At 37.5% G+C, this 23,418-nt stretch overlaps 1 protein-coding gene across 1 annotated transcript in view; it reads right to left on the reverse strand.

Moving 5' to 3' along the window:
- Positions 1-2,208: 2,208 nt before the first annotated feature.
- The window catches only part of Mthfs (methenyltetrahydrofolate synthetase), a 30,775-nt gene continuing 9,565 nt past the window's right edge, over positions 2,209-23,418 (reverse strand). Inside the window, exons 2-4 of the mRNA XM_083131725.1 lie at positions 17,637-17,764; positions 15,190-15,317; positions 2,209-3,725 (exon numbers count right to left, since the gene is read on the reverse strand). Coding sequence (XP_082987851.1) covers positions 3,502-3,725; positions 15,190-15,317; positions 17,637-17,764 — 480 coding nt within the window. The 3' untranslated portion in view covers positions 2,209-3,501. The remainder of the gene's footprint in view (positions 3,726-15,189; positions 15,318-17,636; positions 17,765-23,418) is intronic.

Here is a 23,418-nt window from a genome sequence, read left to right on the forward strand (position 1 = left end):
CTAGTTCATCATATGCACCACTGTATACAAAAGGCTTTAGTACAAGACCATCAGGTTCTGTTAGTACATATATTTTAATACCATATTTATGTACTGCCTAAAGAAAAGCCTACCACGCCACAGAAGCATTGCTTCATCTAAGCTGAGCTCCTTTCCTGGATAGTATACCGAGTGCATCTTATTGTTAAAATGGTCTAACACTGATCTTATTTTGTATAAACGATCATCAGGCTCATCAGAACGAGGATTTCTGCAGAAATGTAAACAGCGCAGTATGATCAAAAATCTGTCTCTGCTCATAAATTGAGGAAAACAACTCAAGAATAAGGTATCAACTTTCCAATAGTCCTGTAAACGAGGCATAGCGACTCTCCCAGTATGTAGAAGAAGACATGAAAATACTTTTAGTTCTTCCACAGTCAAGTCCCTCCACATTGAAATACGTGAATTAACCTTCATACCTTCTGAAAGAAATATCTCTTCAGCGTAGTTGTTTGTATATCTGACAATTTCCTCAAGAAATAAATCATCAAGCAATAATTGGAAATAATCACATGGGTTATTGTTACCAGGCAGAGGAACTAGAAGCACATTACCTTTAGTAAAATGAATTAGCCTTAGACGTGAAGGATCATCAGTCCAAATGGTCGTGTCTGCTTCGTTTGAATAGGCATCGCTGGCACCTTCTGTTGCAGATTCACTTTCTGATGAGCCATGCTCACTATCAACACACAAAACACAATCATTTTCAGTCATTTCACATTCATCACTAGAATGTTCAAATAAATCACTCGAACCTACAGATATATTATCCAGTTCACTAATCGTCATGCTCTCGATATCAATATTTTTAGCCCTTGATGAAGTAAGAGGCCGATTCATTTCCCCGCATCTTTCACGATTCATTTTCTGCAGTACTTCGCAACGAATGCAACAATGAACTAAATCTAAACTTCATCTACCGCCACATTCAGTACGACAATGGCTGCAGTAAAACGGCAGGCTGATCTCCTGCCAAAATCAACTCTGCACGAAGCGAATGCTAAGCGCCAATCGGCATCCAACGCATATCGGGAGAAATCACCCAGATGCCGATCGGTGCTTTCAGCAGTGAACGTGTTACCCAAGTTGTTGAGTGGTTAGTTCCTTACTACTACTACTTTAGTACTTCACTTGTTAACTAAATTTAGGTGTTTTTAATTGATTAAGCATTCACTTTAGAAGCAATTAATTTCTATGCATGTCTCAATTATCTTTTGAAGTTTTAAAACTTGTTTTTTTGTTTCTCTCTTGTACGGTGGCTTAAACGAGATCAATATTAACCTACGTACACAACTTTTGATATAGAAGAGATACAGTCATGGCTTGTAATAGTGACGTGGCAAAATGACTACCATCGGATTAAAAATTATAGAAAATAATTTGGACTTCTATTAAAAATTAACCAGTAGACCTACATAAGAACGAGTTACATCAAAATTTAACTTATTCAATTCTGCGTTAATCTATGCTAACCATTTTTTTTCGTGTGCCTTATATTTTTGCCATGAGAACAAAAAAAATGGCCTTTTTTATATTTTTAAAATGATCACTCTCTCTGAAATTCTATAAATAAAAACAGATGGTCTGATTGTGATGAAATTTTAGTATGGTGCAGACAAAGGTTTTAAACACAATTCTTTTCAATTTTGCGAAACAATCTTTTCGTAGTATTGGGTAGTCCTATAAATAAAATAATAAAATATTGGCCTTGTTTTGAAGCTCTTTGCTTCAGTTTTTAAAATCTTGTCAATTCACATTGTGAACCTTATTTTATTCAGATTTTTATACAACGGAATAAAGCTGTACGTGGAACATGGCAACACAGCAAGCACAGACTTCCAGTGCTAGCCCGCAGGTTCTACATTTCAATGAATATCGCTGTGTGCCGTGTTGCCACCATAGTAAAATTCTATCACGATCGGACCACACATCGACAAAACATATGAGGCACACTAAAATAATAAAATAAAATGGTTAGCATAGATTAATACAGAATTGAATAAGCTAAATTTTGATGTAGGTCTACTGGTTAATTTTTAATGGAGTCCAAATTAGAGTATCTATTCTTCTTTTGTCCAACTATAAAATAGACTGTTTACCATACTGAGAGGATGAGAAATACTCCTTGTTCTGGACAACCCCAACATTAAGTCTCAGGAACAACAGATACTTGGATAGATGCTGTTTTATGGGTATGTATTTTGTTAACTGAAAATTTATTAAAAATAATTACAATCAACATTTAAAATTATTTTACTTTACAAGATAACAATGTAAATTGTTCCCAAAAAATTAAGTACAAATGTAAATAAATGCAAGCAAACAGCACATAAAATTTCAGATCTCACTTATGTACACTGCTCAATTAATAATAAATCTTTGTTTACAAAATAGTAATGGTGTGCTGCAGAATAACAATCTTTAAAATATATTAAAACCAATTTCTCATATATATATTATTCAATGTAAAAAAATCACTATAGGTACATAGGTTTCATTCCCCTTTTTTATATATATGAAAATAATTAACCAGAGTGTTGACAGCATACACTGGACAATAGTGGAAGCATTTATGATAGCAGGATTATGCAGGCACAATTTAGAATAAAGAAAACATTTTTTTCATAACTACATAGAAGTAGTTAGCATGTAAACAATTCCAGCTGACATGTGAATTCTGTCCTTGCAATTTACACATGGACATGGAGGATACTCATTCAAAGAAAGGATATGAAACCAAATTTATAAAGAAGGCATTTCTTGTGATGACCCACAGCAAATATGCCCTTCTCCCATCTGCTAATTTTATACTTGATCAGGCTCAATAAAATATAAAATGAACCTTAAGTTCCATTGGTGCCACGTGCAATTAGAAGCAACTGGCCAACATGATGAACAGACACAAATACAAGAAGAAATTTTCAATGTTTAGAATCCACCTACATGGACGGAATTACACTTGGCTTTCTATATTTGTGTGTACACTTTTAAAGTCCCGTACACACTCAGCAAATTTTATGAGTTCACGAAAATAATGTGCAAGTATTTATCTTCGAGAACAAACACCTTACAAGCTGCTTTCCCAGTTCATAAAATATTTAACTAAAATGCATCACAGCAGATCTTTGAGAGTGTACCAGGTTGCTAGTTTTCTAGAGCTTGCAAATGCTAGGTCAGCATGTGCCTATCCTAGACTTTATCACATCTTTTAATTTAAGAAACACTAAAGAATGCATTTCTGCTCCTATGGATTTGGAACGTTTCTCATTAAAGCATCCTGTAGTCTATGGTTAGAATAACAAGTACCCTGAACAAATTATAAAAATTGAAAACAGTATAAAAAACTTGGCACATTTGAACATTAACTTTGTACCTCAAATGATATGTTTCACTTATATAAAAATCTATCCCCAAAATTGCTACCAACAAAATCCAAATGCAAAGTGAAAATGACACTTATCATGCATCAGGGTACAGAACATAATCTATTATCTTATCATGATCTGTAATAGGAATATCTGGCATTATTTGTTCTTTAAAAGCCACAGCTATTGTTGCAGGAGGCTTTGTCTGCATGTCCATACATTTTTTCAAGAAACTATCGTAATAGCCTTTTCCATGACCTAGCCTACAACCTGAAGCAGTGAATGCAACACCAGGAACTATGACCAGGTCAAGATCACCTGCAGAAAAAAAAAATCTATAACATGTTGCACAAAGAAATATATAATACATTTACACATTAACAAAACTGCACCACTTGCCAACAAGAAAAATATAAACTTACAACTGTGGATTGTTCCTGTGTGCAAACTGATATTTCTTTGTTTTTGTTTGTGAATTTTTCCGACATCAGTATCTCAATGCAAATGACTATCAGTAGTGAAGTATGACTATACTTTGGGAATGCTACTGATAGTTGGTCACTTATGTCTGTAACTTTGAACCTTTTGACTATTTTTGAACCCTGGTAATGGGTAAAATCCTGGATATAATGGAACAGATGGTTGTTGCATCATATAAAGTTAGGAGAATTGTTAGAAATAAAATAATTCACGAAACATCATCTTTGAGAAGGAAGTGAAGATTGTAACAATGTCATGTTGTGCAGTTATATTGTTACAGTGTGTATATGAAAATAATATTGCACTTGAATCTTTCCTAACACAAATCCCATCAAGTTTCATTATTCATTAACCTCAATCAAATTTAAATTGTGATTGGTTTGCAGGTGAAAGAACAATAGAACAAAAGGGAAAAGATTATAGGATTTGTTTTTGTTTCCAGTCCAATCAAAATTCAATCTCTCCCTATCACAAAAAGTCAGAGGGAACTACTGTTTACTGAACTAGAATACGCTGTGCATCTTCTTTATAAGGGAACATTCAGATAGAAGTGATAAGTGACAGATGACAAGACAACCACAAGCATTTTTTATTTATTGACTTGTGAGGAAAGTGCCTATTCTGGAATGTGAAGTTTGTGGTCTTAGTCTTGTCTAAAAGCTCTCTAAAGACCATAGCTGATCAAATAACATACCAAGGAATATGGCATTACCGAGGCTAACGGACGCACAGAGTATCAAAAAACCCCTCCAAAGAAATCAGGGTTGGCATTTTGCCCAGGTTTTTTCGAAAAAAAAAAAACAACCCAATTAAACCTGGGCAAAACTGTTTTTTTTTTCAGGCTATGTTTAAAAATATATATTTTAATTATCAAATACATTTTCCCCCTGGTAGTAGTGTATTTTCACATTCAATTTGTATTGCTTTATACCCTGTCCTTACTATCTCTTTAGCAAGTGAATTAAAACAAGTCTCTGTGCAAGTAGTGGTGCGAGACGGCTCCACCAATGAACATGTGAAAGGGAACTGGATTGCATAGAAGGAATTAAGAAGAATTTTATAGAAAATGGAATTCGGGAAGGGGGGGGGGGTGACTGCAGTTACCAGCCTTTTCAGCAGCATGTACTGCTTTGCTCTGCCCACTCGATTTCCTGCTTGTGGTGACATTTTCTGTTCCAAAATTTTTCTCCCTTGAGGGTGTAATAGGTAATGCTGTATCAGTTTTCAGGGTTGCATTCCCTGAGGAGGCACATATTTTGGAGTATACAACAAGCAGGCTACTGGGCAAGGGGGGGGGGGGGTAGAAAATATGTTATAACTAGGGCTGAGCCAATACCGATGCCAATGTATCTGTTGGAATTCATCTGCCGATACTTTTCCGGCTTCTTGGTCTTTCAAGGGGCCCGCAAAAGTGCTTTCGCAGAGTCTAATTATCGTGGAAATTATGCAAAATTCAAACTTTCTTTTTATTTTGCAGGAAAAACTATATTTTGTGATTATACAATATCTAATTTAATATTCTCGTGTAATTCTAAAATATTCTAAAGCAAATTTCTTGGTAAATTGATGCATATAATTGGAGAAGAATGTTTACACACCAATATTGGTCAGAATTTTGAACAAATTCTAATTGTTGCAATTTTCAAGTATCGGTATCGGTGGGAATCTGTAAGAGTATTGTCATCGGTATCGGTTCAGTGCTCTTTTACACTGCAGTCAACAACGGTACTCCATGCTGGCACCTTTTAGGTGAGGACTAATAACATTTTATTTTAACAAGTGAAATGCCTGATGCCACCAGAGGACCCAGGTTCAAATTGCGGCCTGAGCATGGGTATTCTTTGTGTGACCCTTCATCAATTTCATCATATATCACTCATTCTCAGATTAGTCAAATGTGGCACTAAAGAGAAGTAAAATAAACCAAATCAAACAAGATAAATGCATTTGTGTGTGTGTGTGTGTATACTTGGATGCATCATCGTTTATGAACAAACACAAGTTTGAGTAATTGTTATGACGAACACATTAACAAGCAACACAGTAACATAACAAATCAACTTGAATAGTGCTGTAACCATTCTTCCCAGAAAAATAGCAATAACTACATTTTTTTTAAAGTGAAACTTTTAATTTTATTAATCAGGTTTGTTACTTTCTTCCCCTTGGAACGATATTCAAATTTAAGCATGTTAAAGTATATCCTTTTCAAGATGCAGCACATTTTTAATAAATACCATTAGTGAATATTCCATTCTGAACTTCAGTTTATGAAACAACTTATTTTGTAAATGCAGTGTTGTTCCTGTGTTGGAATGAATTATGGTAAAGTTACAAACACATTTTTTTATCTCATTTATTTCATGTACCATAGACCATTAAATAATCCAAAAACACAGTGCCTTTCTCTGTCAAGTCTTCCGTTAAGCAGCAACTAACATGCTGGGTGGTGGTAGGGTGTCTGCCGGCATTCAGACCCACAGCTGTACGCTGATCTTGGCACGGAACGGAACGTGCCAGTGCTTCAGTATCCAGGTAGCTGGTGTCTACTTTGCATTGTGTTTGTGAATTGTTAAGGTGTTTACAAGTGTTTTAGTTTACGTATTACTGGTGCTTTTCTGCTGTCTAATAATACTACGCACAATTTAAAACTACGCATTTTTATGTACGACTCTTACGATCATTACGAATTATTGTAGGGAAGTCAGAATGCATTTGGCAGCAGAATCCCCAGATGTTCCGGTACCACACATAGACAATGTTCGAGAACTTATGAGCAAATTTAGGGAAACAGGGTCTGTTCTTGATAAGAAGCGGCAAAGGGTGAAACAGTGACTGCTTACTGGGGAGAAACTACACGATGTTGGAGCACGATCAGTACACACTTTTCGAAAATCCCTCCGGTGCCTTGCACAAGAAACAGACATTTGAATATTGTCTGCATGGCGAGCTACCAGGCTTTTAAGCCTGAAACCATACATTGGAAGAATTGACATAAAATATCAGAAGAGCAATCGAAACAATTTCGGAAGAGGAACTCATACGTGTTAGTGAATTTTTCCTTTAAAAAATGCCGTAATTTTTTGGAAGCTGGAAGACATCATTTCCAACACCACCTGTAACAAGGTACAAACATGCTCATTTTAATTTTAACTGTCCGTGTAATTGTACGAGTGTACGAGCTTATTTCATTACATAGCTAGCGGTTCCAGTTGGATGTTACATCCAGTTTGCCGGGAGAGACACTCTCGCTGCCCGATGTAACGGCCGCCGCTCTGTGGAAGACTTGATTGAAACACACAGTGGCGTGCCCAGGATTTTCGAAAGGGAGGGGTTATGTATACTTTTCCTTGGTAGTCTGTCCTCATTTTGTCATATTTTTCTACCTTTGACGTTCTTTTTTTTTTAGGATACTGGGCCAAAGGGGGGAGGGTTATAACCCCCATCAACCCCCCCCCCCTTGGGCACGCCACTGGAAACACACTGTACTATGCAACACAATATTTTCAATCTGCTTCATTGCAGTTATTTCACAGTTTATAACAGTTGTGTTTCCCCATTATCTTTCTGGATGTTTCAAGCATCCATGTATTAACCCAAATTACAAGTTTGCCACATTTAATTGTCTGGCTGATTTCATCCAAATGGAATACCTTATGCATCCTCCAAAATATCTGGCTGCTATGAAAATGGCAATTCCCATGGTCAAAACATCAGTGACCAACAATTTGGTCCCCAACGCTCCCTAAACTTGCACTATATTTAAAACATTTATTGTGAAAAATACTTAAAGGAGTTTCTTTTCTTAGTCTCCAGAAATATAGTTTAGGCATTTGAAAGTCACCAGAATTTGGTATCTACCTCAGCATATGAAAAAGCCATTTTTCATTTACAATCTTGAAATGCTTTGAACAAATGTAAATGCAAAATAAACGTTCGCAAGGTGTATCTAGTTGTGATTCATTTAAGCTAAAAACCTCTAAATTTGTTGCAGTTATCATGGTCTCAAAATTGGTGACTTATCCCCACCCTTCCTAAAACACACACTATATTACAGAATTTTATTAAAAGCTTAAAACTCAAGTGATGCCGTAACATTGCTGAGACTTGTTTTCTTAATCTACGAAAATGTAACCTAGTCAAATATGAGTAATTTAAAGCTCTTGGAAGACATGTCAAACCGGTCTGTCGTCTACTATATTTAAACATGATGACCAATTTTCTGCAACTAGAATGCAAGACTAATCCTTCAAGTTATCTTGCAACTATAAAAATTGCAACTCAATAGCTTTCCATTTATGGTGGTTATCATAAATACAACGTTTGTGACTTTACCACAACTCCTCTCCTATGCTATGAAATATTATTTTAAAAGTTTCACTGCAAAATTGTGGACCAATGGAATCTCTAAAATGACTGTTTAATTCCTTATACTCTGAAAATGTATTCTAGACAGTTTTGAACAAAAAAAATGTGTAGAGCATAGCATAGAGCCTGCAACATGGGGAAAATCAGTTTTTCATCCAACATCTTGTCCAATTTTACTCAAAAGTTTTCTAGCTGCAGAAATAATTTTACCTATATGATTGTAAATTTACTGCAGTTACCATGGCCACTAAACAGACATCCCTCTGCTCATCCACCCTAACTCGTGCTTCTCCTAAACCATGCACCATACTTTGATAATTTCTGGGATGTTTAGTAGGTTGTCGCAAATCAGGAAATGCCCTGGCATAAGTGCTGTCAGGTCATTGGGGTTACTTGACATGGCTGTGATTGGACGAGAGTTCAAACAACCTTCTATCTGCACTAATACTGTGTAAAGCTCTTCAAAATTCAACACAGCATTGCCCACAACATGTTTCAAATTATATTTAATACATTTTATGTTCCTTTCCCAAATTCCCCCAAACCAAGGTGAGGAAGGGGGATTAAAATTCCATTTGATTCCTTCACTTGTCAGAAAGTTATGCACAGTTTCTCTATGGTTCGGTTCTCTCAAAAAATACAACATTTTATGCAACAGTTTGTCAGTTCCTACATACTGAGTACCACAATCAGAATACAGGTTAGCAGGTTTTCCTCTACGAAATATGAAACATCTCAAACATGCAATGAAAGTATTAGTAGTTGCTGAAGATACAACTTCAATGTGAACACACTTAGTAGAAAGACATATAAACAAAACAATGTAACCCTTGATTGTTTTATGTGATTTCAAAAATCCAGAGTTAATTGAAATGGGACCTGCAAAGTCAGTGCCTGTGTTAACATAAGGTCTCGCTTCGTTTACTCTAGGAGGCGGTAAACTTCCCATCAATTGTTTAGCTGTAATAGCCTTGACACGTCTACAAATAACACATTTGTTCACTATGCTACGAACCATATCTCAAAGCCCAACTATCCAATATGTTTGTGTTGCAATAGCTTGTAACAGTTGCGGATTGGCATGAAGATTCTTCACATGTTCATGTCTCAATAACAGTTCAGTAAATGGATGATTTTTGGGTAACACTATAGGATGTTCCTTATCTGAAGACATATCAGCATTATGTAAACACCCACCTACTCATAACACAGAATTTTTGTCAATGAATGGACTCAACGAAAGAAGTTTACTGGATGAAGGAAGCTCTTGCTCTGTTTGTAAACAGTTAATCTCCCTCTCATATGCTTCCCCTTGGGTGACCTTGACCCAGAACTCAGTTGCAGATTGGTTGTCACGGTCTGCTCGTTTTGCTGCATGGAAGATGCTCTATAGTTGTTTATGAATCTACACATCCAAGCAGTAACACCTATTAATCTTAAGAAAGAGGGAGAATCTCTGGAGTAACTCCTTGTAGCTATCAGCACACAAATCCTTGTTTTTCTTTTCTCCTTTTTTACTTCTTCACTATCGACAGATGATTCTTGAATAGGCAACTCGGGCAAGTAAAGAAATGATGGACAATTCCACCATAAATGAGCTTCACACAACTGTGTAGGGAAAGCACCACGAGAACCAATGTCTGCAGGGTTTTCTTTCGAATGCACATGAAACCACTGTTGAGGATTCGTCATCTTATGGATGAGTGAAACTCGGTTCGAAACAAATGTACTCCATCTTGATGGATCTGATTTAATCCAACATAAGGTGATCTGTGAATCAGACCAAAGGAAAATATCATCTATATGCAATGACAATGATGACTGAACAACACTAATCAATTTGGCTAACAACACAGCAGCACATAACTCTAAACGTGGCAATGTTACAGGTTTTATGGGTGCAAGCTTTGTTTTCGAAACTAATAATCTGACTGTAACAGTGTTGTCATCATATACTGTTTGTAGATACACAATAGCACATGTACCTTCCTCACTGGCATCACAAAAACCAATCAGTTGACACAAAGTTGGTTCTCTACATTTTAAGCATCGTGGCAACTGTATGTTTTGTAACACACGTAATTCAGCACAATGTCTTTCCCATATTTCTCTTATGTCACTAGGAATAGGTTCTTCCCAATTTAACTGTTCCTTCTGAGCTAACATAGTGACTAGGGCTAATAATTCGAGTGGATCAAATATGCGAGCTACTTCAGACAACAACCACCTTTTGGTTAATACAGGGTGTTCACTAGGTGGGCTAATGATGAAACTCAAATGATCATTATCCGGGTGCCACACAAGGCCAAGTGTTCTTATGAATTCACTGTTATGGATGGAAGTTATTGTAGGTTTCTCTCGCAAATGCTCAGGAATACTGCTCAACACGTCAGCATGATTTGAAGTCCACTTATGCAACTCAAATCCACCCTTTCTCAACAATTGGGTCAATTGTTGCTGTAGTTCTATTGCTTCTGAAACACTGTCAGCTCCACTGCATACATTGTCCATATAAAACTGTTGCTTTAAGACTTCTGCTGCAATCGGGTATTTTTCACCTTCATCGTCTGCTAACTGATGCAACACTCAAATAGCAAGAAAAGCAGCTGGTCCTGTGCCATACGTGAGTGTATTTAAATGATAAACAATCACAGGTTGATTGATGGCCACGAAAACGTGACAAAATGGATAGTAATTCTGGCTGTTGTTTACCTCCATTCATTAACTCGTCATTCAAGGACACGCCTGTGCTAGTTTTGCTAGATGCATTAAAAACTACTCTCAGTTTCATACTTGTGCTTGTCTCTTTTGTTATAGAATCATGCGGAATGAAATAAGAATCAGCAGGGGTGCTGGGTGGTTCACAGTCGCCACTGGTGTCATATGATTCAACGCAATATACTTTTGCATGAATGACTGGTATTGTTCTAGTCTCTGGCTATCATCTCGAAGCCTACACTCTTGACTAAGTAAACATTTAATCGCCTTATCCTTTGAATAACTTAACTCGTCGTGGTTGACCTTAAATGGTAAGCAGACGACGTACCGACCATCATCCTCGCGATAATGTGTTCGTACGAAATGTTCCTCGCACAATTGTTCTTCTTGACTCGGCACTCGTAATTTAGGAATGTCCTCCGATTCAAAAAACTTCTTCAGAGTTTCGTTCAGATCATTTTCTTGTACAACACTGTGATAAGAAGACAAGAGATTGTTGAGGAGTTTTGCCACAAACAACCCATCCCAAGCAGGTTTGAATAGCCACGGGTTCATTCATTCTTCCCTCTCTTCTTCCACTCATTAGTAACAATGGGAAAAGATCAGCCCTGATAAGCAACTGAATAGTGTCAGGTTTGTGATATGAAGGATCGGCAAGTTCAATGTTACGTAAATGTTTAAAACTCAGGGTGTTTGGTACACACGGTTGTAGCACTGCGTTGGATATTTTCTTCACAATTCAGGGCAAACAATGATAGGATCTAGTATGTTTAAGTCCAATGTAGACTGTGAATTGCCGGCGTTTACATCCGAAATTCCAGTAACAGACACAAACACTTTTTATGTTTCAAGCATAATAATTGGGCTGCGTTCTCGCACAAAAAGGATTTTTCACTAGCACTATCCAAAAGTGCTCACAGTGAGTGAAGCTGATTTTGTTTATCTTTTACTATCACAACAGCAGTCAGTAACAAGACACGCGTTGCATCACACTGCATATCAGCTGTTATGTGTGAGACCACTTGCGGCATTGCCACATTTCCACTTACCTTAGCTCTTTGCGAAGTTTCACGATGGATAGACATGTGGTGAGACTTACTACAAGACTTACACGAGCCTGATGTACACTTATTCACAAAATGGGAATTATCTAGGCAGTTGAAACACAAGCCCCTTGATTTCACAAACACTTCCCTCTCTGGGACAGACAGACTCATATATTCTTTACATTTACTCAAAAAATGCGATTCTTGGCACATAGGGCAATAGGACGACACATGAAATGAATTAGCACTTCTTCTAGCACTGAGTTCACTGTGGAAGGTGGGGGGTTTGCTTTGGGATCCTGGTTTCAGGTCCTTGGAAGATGCAGATGCTGCGAGCGCTTTCACCCTGTTGTCCAGGAAGCTGCTCAGCTGTTCGAAAGTAGGAAGTTAATCAGACGACACGCTCAGCTCCCATTGTTGCCTCGAAGTACTGTCCAATTTCTCCACTGTATGAAACACTAGGATAGCGTCCCAATGCTGCACTGGAATGTCCAACACACGTAAAACTCGAACGCATTCTGTCGTCACGTCAACAAGCTTGCATAAGCCGACAGCAGGCTCAGTTTGTAATGAGGGTTGAGACACAAGCTGCTTAATTGTGTCGTTCACTAGTGCGTGTTTCTGTTCATATCTGTTAGTCAGAATGTCCCATGCTTCTTTGTAATTCAAATCAGTTATTGCTATAGCCTGTAACAATGACGTGTGACGTCACGTTTGAGAAGAGGTTTGTTTGAAAGTATTTGCTCCATATTTAAGTCTCAAAACACGTAAAGAACATACACAAAAATCACAATCACACCCGCCAAGGATACGGTGCACTGAATTGCTGGTAAGCACAAAAACACTGTCTCTCGAAGCTCAAACAAAGCCGTTAATAAGGTGCATTTTTTCAGCGGGAACACAATGGATGACTGGAGCGGAACAAATCGAATCAAACATTTATCCAGGCACAGGAGGACCATGTATAGTTTCCAAGTTCCTGATTGTGTTGTCTCGTGCATTCATTCACTCTGGCACAATGAAACATATATGTAGATTAACTTAAACTTTAATAATATGAAGCATGTAAATAACACTAAATATAATGAAGGGTTCCACACAAATGTACATGAATATGACGAGGCGTACAACACCTGTACATCGTCTCACGACTCGACTCGGATTCACACTGCGCATGCGTACATTGCATGGCAACAAGCTTAATGAGAATGAGAATTCGTCTGAACAACCTCCATTTCTGAAAATTTTCTATTCGTTTCAGTTAGATGAGTTTTTTCTTGCAGTGTGTGAAGAAGATTAAAATGTATTATTTCCTGGTTAGATTAGGTAAAGTTATTTGTTGAAAGTAGACCTACATATTACTTATTTGCCAAAAACTTCGCACACCATGCCTTAATGGTTTTCCCATCAGGTGCTTCACCCCATATTCTCTCCGATAATTTCTTTGTACTGTAATGATTGATTTGGTCTCTGCATACCAGAATACAGATTGTGCACGCTGCTGTGGAGTCGCCATTGTGCTTTACGCAATTGTGGCGCTGCATAGCGAGAGAATGGTGAACTTCGAGGTCATGTAATACATTTTTTTGACTTGTTCTTTCGTCTAGTTCCACTCGCATTCCCTATGTTTCATAACCTTTTAGCAATGATGAATTGAAATGTGGGAGGTTTGAACGGAACACGCTGTATATCATGGGCGGATATTCCGTGGAATGAAGGGAATGAGTCATTCCCTTACAAAGTAGAACACTTGCTAATTTATTAAATGTGTTTTTGTTATCAATTTACTTTTACAGTTTCATTCAAACCATTCTATCACATACCTTCTTCTAGTGATGTAAAATTCTCGAGAGGTTTCTCCTCGTCTGTACGAGGTCGCTCACCCTCGGCATATTTCGTGACACTTCGGGAGAAAAGGAGCCTTCAGCCACCTCGGCCATATGCTCCATGCCTCGGCATTCTTTGTAGATCTTCGGTATAGGGAACGCATGACCGCGACTCATTCCAGCCTAACAGTTTCTTGCAAGTTAAATGTGCCTAAAAAATATTTATATTGTAATATTTTCCCTTCAGTTACAGCAAATTTTGTGCTGTGTGTTGTCCCAGTGAATTCCATGTGCGCTATTCCTGGAATCTGTACGAAAAACATATGTTTGAAAATCACACTTAACAGTTGGCCAAATCATTGCACTTCAATGTACTCAAAGGGAATGAATCCGCATCTTGCGGCAGCCAGCTGATGGTGTGGAAAAAGTGTAGGCAAGTGCTGGACACACTCTTTGTCTAGGGCATGACATCAAGAAGTTCTGAGAGCCTGATTTAAACTCTACCGAGTGTAATAAAGAAAACAACGTGTTCATTTTAATCCAGACCAATGTGTAATAATAGTTTGGTTGCAGAAGAGCATTAAAACTACTGTTCGCTTTGCATCTTATTTTCAAATGCTTTTTTCTTTGAAGTTCACTTTATACATAGATAGGCTAATCGGAATTGGACCTAAGGTTGAAAGTGGGAACCGAATCACTATGTCTCTCCACCTGTAATTCCTCTGATATCTGGAAAGGAGTACAATAACTTTTGTTTTATTTTAAGAAATCCACTTCGTCATCTTCTGTTTTCTTTCAAGTTAATTGTTTTCAACAATTCCGTTCTCTAGTGCTAGTGTCATTTTCAGCACTTTGCCGAATTAACAGTTACCGCAGAAAGGGCAGCAATTGAGAAGAAGCTGAAAACTGAAAATAAAATGAAGATGGATTCTACAATCTAGTGATAGAAGAATGGATGTAACCAGCATTAAGTGATATAATGGTTCTTGCCTCATTCATGCACAGTGTGCAGAGTTGAGTACTTGTACTTTTTTTTTTTTACACAAAAACTTGGCCATAGGTTAGATTTTAGCCTAAACTACCAAACACAACAGCCCTTTGATATCCTAGGCATGGCAAACTTTTCACTGGATGACACATGGTCAGGCTGTTTTCTGGTTTCTGAGATATAGAGATTTTAGACCAGCTACTAAAAAAAATGTTAATCAGAAAGTTTGCATGTTCTGTAACATGCACTTGTATCAAAACTGCCAATTGCACAATAGAAAAATATAAATATCTTATTACTCTTTCCTTGAAGCAAACTAAAGGCTTGGGTCCATAATACACACATGTGGCACCTACCTGTTTCAAGGGCATTTTCCCTGACATCTGATTCTGATGGCTGCTTGATATTCCACTTTGTAACAGGAAGTCCCTCATAATCTTCGAGTGAGTTCAATTTCACCATCTCCATGTTTGGGCCATTATACCTGAATCAAATAATATAAGAAATAGATTCCTTATATTTAATTTTATGTACAGGGTTTTCTTAAGTCCTTCCCACATTTAATTTCACTATAACTTTGTAATGAACAGAGATATTTAAGTGAAATAAAGTTTGTACTGCACAGCAGTCTTTAAAGTTTTACCTGGCAAAACTGCACATTGAGAAAATCATGTGACTGAGCGAAGGAGGTGATTCCAAGATGGCGTCGATACAGTAGAAGTCAGTGCTTTTTGTGGTATGCAAAGCTGAAGTCGTGCGTTCTAGTGTGTGAATTCCAAACCTATGAGAGGGATAGCCCAAAATTGAATGTCTGGTGCACTGTGTCACAGGCCTTTGTTCTCAGAAGATGATATTGTGGCGGGCACTACCAAACTCAACATGCTGTAGACGTTCTTCCTTCCCCTGCTGATTGCACATGACATTATCAAGGATGACGTGCACTTTCAGCAAGACACAACACCTTCCCTTTTCTCTCCTGCAGTCAGAAACTTCCTGGATCAAGAATTTGGAAGCAGGTGGATTGGCCACAGAGTACCCACAGCATGGGCCACAAGGTGGCCAGATCTGACTTCATGTGACTTGTGAGGATATTTCAAGATGGAAGTGTACGTGGAGAAGCCAAGAGATCTGGATTACCTCAAAGCAAAGATATCTGCAGTCATCGTGGGACATTTTGGATAAGCAGCATCAGAAAGCCATTCTGGGTTTCAGGATGAGATTACAGAAATGCATTGATGTGAATGGTGCCCTGTTGGAGGTGGGGTGATGAGGACAACAGATATGCAGTGTTGCCAGGTGAAATGTTAAGAACTGTTTTGAAATACAAACTTTATTTCACTGAAATATCTCTGTTTGTTACAAAGTTATAGCATATTTATATGTAGGAAAGACTTTACGAAAACCCTGTATATAATATGTGAACATTTTCTCACATGCAATAATTTCCACAGTGGCATTGGAGAACCATATTTTTATGATGTTATTGTCCAAAATGGCTTCACTAATCATTGAAGAGGAATGAATGAAAGAGATGTAGTACATTCACAGTACACTGCATAGCATGCAGAAGTGGAGAGTCCGTAAATTTAATTAACAAAAATCACAGTCCAACGAGGAGCCATGGTGGTCTAGTTGGTATGGCATCTGATTGCCACGTGGGAGACCTGAACCACATAAACTGAAAGCAAAATGCATGTTTTAAACAACTGCCTTTGCTTAGTGCAGCTTGGGCAAAAAAAACTGTCCTTGTGGTGTTGTAATTGATCAACACGTGCGGGTGGAACGTCGACCAGTCAGCTGTTATTATTGTGTGCTTTTTCATGCATTGCAAAATTGTTGCACTATCAAAAGCTCGTTCTTTTTTAGTGCAAAGTGTTTGATTTCACAATGAAAGGGAAAACTCTACACATCGAAAGCATATATGTTATATTTAACGTTGTTGAATATTTGGAGGGAAGTTAGCTATAATACGTGCAGCGACTGCAGTAACAATACAGATAGGACAGAAGGGAATGAAACATTCTGAAGCACAAAGCAGGGCAGTGTTGACTGAGTGAGTACTGTTGTTTTGTTTAATATTTATTATTCTCTTGATTTCATTTTGGTCAGTCGGTCATTAGAAATAAACAACTGTTAGATAGATTACAACTGTTTTTCCGCATGTTGTCTTTGGATCGGCTACCTTGTTTGCAGGAGCTGCTTGAGATAAAATTTTCACCCCGGCAAGGTGACGCAGGGGGCAGGCATGCTCCTACTTTCCACCTTGCTCCAATGTAAATCATGGTCATGTTATATAATTACAGTTTTGATTGCGAAAAATTATAGCCCTATTTTAAAAATACTTTGAGTGTTACTGACCGTTAAAGAACATGTTTATTGTAGGTATGATGCATTTATTTAATACCGAAATAATGATATCAAAATAACAATAAACTCTTAGCTTAAATGATTTTACAATATGCTTATTACGTTATTCAAGCAGTAACTTCAATTAATTCTTAACAACAATAAATCCAACTCTTTTTTAAAAAACAAATAGCCACGTGAATCTTTAACAGACATGTGTAAATTTATGTATATCACAGTAATTTTGTTTCTTTATTTCTTACTTCATAGTTGTATCTCTTGCTTGAAAATTGCTTAATACGATTTGGGTGCACACCCAGAAGTTCAGACCACGATCTGCCACTGTCTTGGAAGTCATGATGATCCATCATAAACATAATTTTGAACACTGAATTAATTGATGTAATTTATATTCATGAAGTGTTTCCTTAAATATTACACGAGCCAACGTTCTTACCTAGGAATAAAGCAATTTCTGCCTGTCTTGAAAATGTCCTCTATTACTTTCCTTGTCTGGATTTCACTACTCATACTGAGAAAGACAGACACACGATTGCTTTCCTTATACTTGGGATGAGACAGCAACTAAAATGAAATTATAAACATTGTTTTTAAATATCAAAAAAATAAATCTTGATGTCAAACTATATATACACACTAGTGTACAAAATTAAAGCAACAAACATAAACCTCGGCCTGCAGGTAGAACTGTCCCAGATTGGTGGTAAATGTTTACAGAGTATTATTGTCTTGTATTTTAAATGGAAAATTGCAGTCGTTTCCTGCAGTATACTGTTACGACCACAGTCTGAATTATGACTGCAGTGCCCCTAGTTGCAAGTGAACCTTCTGGTGACTGCTCGTATCAGTCCATCATCAATTTGTAATGTGTAAACAATACACTATGGCACAGAGTAGACATCTGGAAGTCTCTCTGCGGTGGGAGAGTGATAGGTCGAATGGAGGTAGGACAGTTGCAAGTTGATGTGACCAGGTGGCTCAATGTTGCAGCAATTTGTCGACACTGAAAATGTATCCCAACGACCTGAGCAAGGATGACCATGAGTGACAACATCGAGAGATGACCATTATATTGCCCTCAGAGCAAGACCACACCCCCGTAGTACTGCACAGCAAGTGGCATCTGACCTTGCAGCAACCACTAGCACTGTTGTATCCAGATTCACAGTGTACAGGAGATTTCACTAGAGGACTGTATTCCAGGCGACCAGCTGTCTGTGTTCCTTTGACGTGACTCCAGAAAAGAAGACGTCTGGAGTGGTGCCGTCAGCACGTTAACTGCATGGATGGGCAGTGGGCCAATATTTTCTTCAGTGATGATTCAAGATTAGGTCTCCACTCGCATTCATGAAGATTCGTATCTGGAGAGAACCAGGAACAAGATTTGGACCCGAGAATATTGTGTATAGACGCCAATATGGAGGAGGCTCCATCATGGTGTGGACAGGCTTTATGGCAACCAAAAAAAAAAGCTCTGCATGAAGTGGTACGGCAAAACCAGCAAGGTTTAACTGCTATCAGGTACTGAGATGAGATCTTGCCTCCGTATGTTGGGTTGTTTCGAGGTGCTGTCAGCCAAGAGTTTGTCTTTATGAATGCTTTTATAATGCTCGTCCTCATAGAGCAGGGCTGTTGCATGACTTCCTGGCAGGTGAGGATATTTTGTGCATGTAGTGGCCTGCTCACTCACCCAATTTAAATCCAATAGAAAAGGTTTGCGATTCTCTAGGACAATGCACTGCAGCATGCAAGAATCCACCAACCACTCTCCAGGAATTATATATACACAATGCTCTACAGGAGGAATTGGCGTTACTGCTACAAGATGACATCTGTGTCCTAATTCACAGCATGCCACATCATTGTGAAGTTTATATTGCAACCTGAGATGGTCCCACACCATATGGAATGGACGTAATCAGTTTTGGTTTTTTGTTTGTACCATTGACTCGACGTTTGCATGCACACAAAAGTGTTTCTCTTTTCCCCCGAAGTCCTGTGAGTACAAGCGGTGTTTCTTTTGCTGTGGTTTGTAAGGTATATGTTAATAATTTTTAATAAATCAATCTGCATATATGTATGTGTTGCTATAATTTTGCACACTGGTGTAATTTATGTAACGTTATAGGATACAGAGTGAAAAGGTCAATGGGGCTGGTGACTGACCGTACACCCTCGAAAATTTCAACTTTATGTCCATTCGTGGTGTCCCAGATCAGTTTCACCACTTTTTAAAATGCAAATTTCGTTCTACATGCACAAAAACAACGTTCAAATTCGAAGAATAGAGTAAAATTACTGTCAACATCAAAAACTAACATTCCTACCCTGCCCTCCCCAAAAAACGTCAACATCAAACCCAACACTCCTAACCTAACAACGTAAAATAAAATTACCATTGTTTGTGAAGATTATGTTGGTTATGAAAGTTTTCAGTTTTTTTAAGCTTGTGGAGATGTGTTATTGTGCTTAGCCTGAAGCTTCGCAACCAACACGACAATCCAAAATTAACAGCTGGTGGTATCTTGCCTACCCAGCTGGAATTTTCTATTGGTTACAACTGAAATTTCATTTAGATTGAATTGGTCTCAATTGGAATGAATTGGATTCAATCGGATGCCTAATACAGCTATCGGAATGTATTGGTTTCAATCGGAATCTTAACTGAAACCAATTGGTAAACAAGACAAATTCCAATTGTTGAATTGTATCCAATTGTAAGTTTGTATATATTGTAGAATCAATGTTATAAATTCATTTATTGACTCAAAGCATAGGTGATTTAATACTTGACACCACATTTCCTGTAATTTAGAAGTTCTTTGGAAAAACAAAACACTTGATCTGAATTTCTTCTGAATTCTAATGCATACTACTAAAGTCAGATTTATCTTAATAAATACCTAATATCTATTTCATAATAACCAACTCAACCTTAAAGCAGCTAGTAATTGGAATAAATGTTCACATTAGTTCTGGTTTTTTCCAATATGGAATTTCCATGGCACATCTTATGTGTAGGCTATGTAATGCAATTGGAAAAATGAGCAATCTTTTGAGCAACTAAGTCAATCTCAACCGACAGTTTTTTTGTTTGTTCATCACCTTTTCAAGTGTTGTGGGTCAGATTCTTTGTTTAACCTAATTTTTTTTCTGTATAAAGGCAGAACAAGATGTAAATTTATGACTGAAGCAGCATGTTTTTCGATTTTCTATAAGTGTGTTAACTCAATGAAGCTACAGAGTTAAAAACGTCCATATATTTTAAAAAAAATTGTATGTGAAAGTTTTTTCTAAGTTATAAATTCCACATGCTTTACCAGATATATATTTTAGTTGATTTACATTTCTCCACTGCATTTACAGTTGTATAGATAAGAATTTTTCATAAGCAATATATTGAAAACAACAAAATACTTTCCAATAGAAACAAATTCATTACAATTGACCAATTGGTTCCGATAGACCAATCAGTTCCGACAGTGACCAAAAACTCATATTGGCTATCAGAACCAATTGGAAAAATTTCCAGCTGGGTACCCTACTGAAAATTCTGTCTACTGTTTTCAGTAGATGAACTGTAATGCTACTGTCTTCTACTGTTTTAAGTAGGCTAGTGTTTTCAGTAGATGAACTTACTGCTAATGTTTTCTACTGTTTTTGGTAGTCCAACTGTTTCCTCCAGAGGCACAACCACGCATTTTTGTCTGGGGGGGGGGGGGGGCAAGTTCCAGCATAAATTGTCACGTGCCAGTTTCACACGACACAATGAAGGTTGCAAGGAGGAATGGTTTCTCGGAAGCGACGATAGATGGCAGCACGCCATATAAAGAAGAGCAGAGCTCGTTGTACAAACTAGGAGCGGAGAAGAGGAATTATATATATTATAGTAAATTGAGAAATATATAAAAGAAGAGTTCAAATACTATAAAAGAAGTAAATAGAATGATGTATATAGTAAATTAAAAGAATTAAGAATATGGCCGCAGATGAAACGTTTACGAAAGTCATTAAGCGAGCAAATGAATTCAGAAATGTATCTCATCTCAATTTCTTTTTGATTCTCTGACGAGGAGAACATCGTCAGCTTTTGCATTTGTCCGTTCCCCGGTGGCGCTGTGTCAAATTAGACGCCCCGAAGCACTTTTCGGTTGCGCTTTTTATTAGTCGCACTGGGCCATTGGCAGCGCTCGTTATTAGCGATCCTGGTTATTCCCCTTTTGGTCGTCAAATAGGAGGTGGCGCTATTGTCAGTTTAGTCGACCCTACTCTTTCTACAAGTATAGCTTGTATTGTTTGACAAAGAAGCGGGGGGAAAGCGAGCACATAAATAAGATTACGCTTTAATAAAAATAATAAAAGAAGAAGAAATTCAAAGAAAAAGAAGAAGAAGCCATTTCCATATTAAAAGAAGAAGAAGCCGTTTTCATAATAAAAGAAGAAGAAGCTTTTTCCATATTAAAAGAAGAAGAAGCCTTTTAGAAGAAGAAGAAGCCTTTTAAAAGAAGAAGAAGCCGTTTCCATAATAAAAGAAGAAGCTTTTTCCATATTAAAAGAAGAAGAAGCCTTTTAAAAGAAGAAGAAGCCATTTAAAAGAAGAAGAAGCCTTTTCGATTATACATATACATATATTTTCTCTGTATTTTGTCAAGTTCTCAGAATATAGATCCGCATTTTACTATATCCTCTTGGCTATAAAACGCTTTCTTATTTGGAATTCTCAAACAAAGAACCTATCCCCCTGAGATTAAGATATCTGTAGCCGTGGTAAATAACATCTAAGTACGTACCCACAAGGGGCGTAGCTATTAGTGGCGCTCCTAACGTGGGGCATACATAAGCAGGTAGCATTAGTGGCGCCCAATAAAGTGGAGCTTTGCCTTACATTATCTTACCCACGAATGAGGCGTAGCATTAGTGGCGACCAACGTTGCGGCTAGCAGATTTGTGAATAAGAAAGCAAAGAGAGAAAGCCAAAATGGAGGAAGAAAATAAAGTTGAGGACGAGAACGGAGAAACTACAGTGAAGGAAAAACAAAAGAAAATAGAAGAAATGACCGTGATGGAAATGCTCCAGAGGTTATCTATGCAGATGGAAGAAAATACCAGAAGATTAGAAAGAAAGTTAGAAGAGGATCACAGAAGAATTCTGGGATTGTTCGACAAAAAGGAAAGCAAAATTGAGGAAACAATGCTGTCGATCGAGAGTACGATTTTAGATATGAATAGAAGAAGCGAAGATGAGGTTTCAGAGATTAGAGAAGAAAATGAACGAAGAAACGAAAGTCCGGAAAGGAAAATTGGGGAAAGCGATTCTCACACAGAAATAGCTGTTTCAAGAACAGAAGAAGATGACAGCAAGACAGAAGTAGATGTTTCCAGAATAGAAGAAAACGAAAACAAGATAGAAGTATCGGTTTCAAGAACAGAAGAAGATGACAGCAAGACAGAAGTAGATGTTTCCAGAATAACAGAAAACGAAGACAAGATAGAAGAAGCGAAGGTCTATATAGAAGATAGAAGTTGGAACACGAAAGAGGAAAATTCCAATGACAAGCATGACAGCAAGATAGAAGAAGAAGCTATAAAGTTAGGCAAAGTAAACAAAGAAGAGACAGATAAGAAAATAGAAGAAGAAAAAGAGGAAAGTTCCAATGACGATCATGACGGCAAGATAGCAGAAGTAGCTATAAAGTTAAGAGAAGAAACCACTCAGGAACTTAAAGAGGTCAAAGAAGAGGAAGATAAGAAAATAGAAGAAGATGAAAGAGGAATAGAAAGTGAGGAAAAATTTAGTTGTCAATGTAACGATGAAGAAATCCATGTCAAAAAGAAGATAAAAGAAGAAAGTTCCAATGACGAGCATGACGGCAAGATAGAAGAAGTAGATATAAAGTTAAGAGAAGAAACCACTCAGGAACTTAAAGAGGTCAAAGAAGAGGAAGATAAGAAAATAGAAGAAGATGAAAGAGGAATAGCAAGGGATGAAAAATGTAGTTGTGAATGTAATGATGAAGAGATCAATGTCGAAATGAAGATGATAGAAGAAAGTTCCAGTGACGAGTCTCTGACGGAGGAAGAAAATAAGCATAAGCCGAGCAGAAGATGTAAACAAAGAGGAAAGAGAAGTAAAATGAGATTTAGATATATTCAAGTAAAGACATGGAAGAAGAGGAAGAGAAAGAAACTAAAAATAGAAAGGAACCTGAAGAAAGTTA

The sequence above is a fragment of the Lepisma saccharinum genome, chromosome 11 (genome assembly GCF_977018435.1).
Source record: "Lepisma saccharinum chromosome 11, izLepSacc3.1, whole genome shotgun sequence".
Lineage (NCBI taxonomy): Eukaryota > Metazoa > Arthropoda > Insecta > Zygentoma > Lepismatidae > Lepisma > Lepisma saccharinum.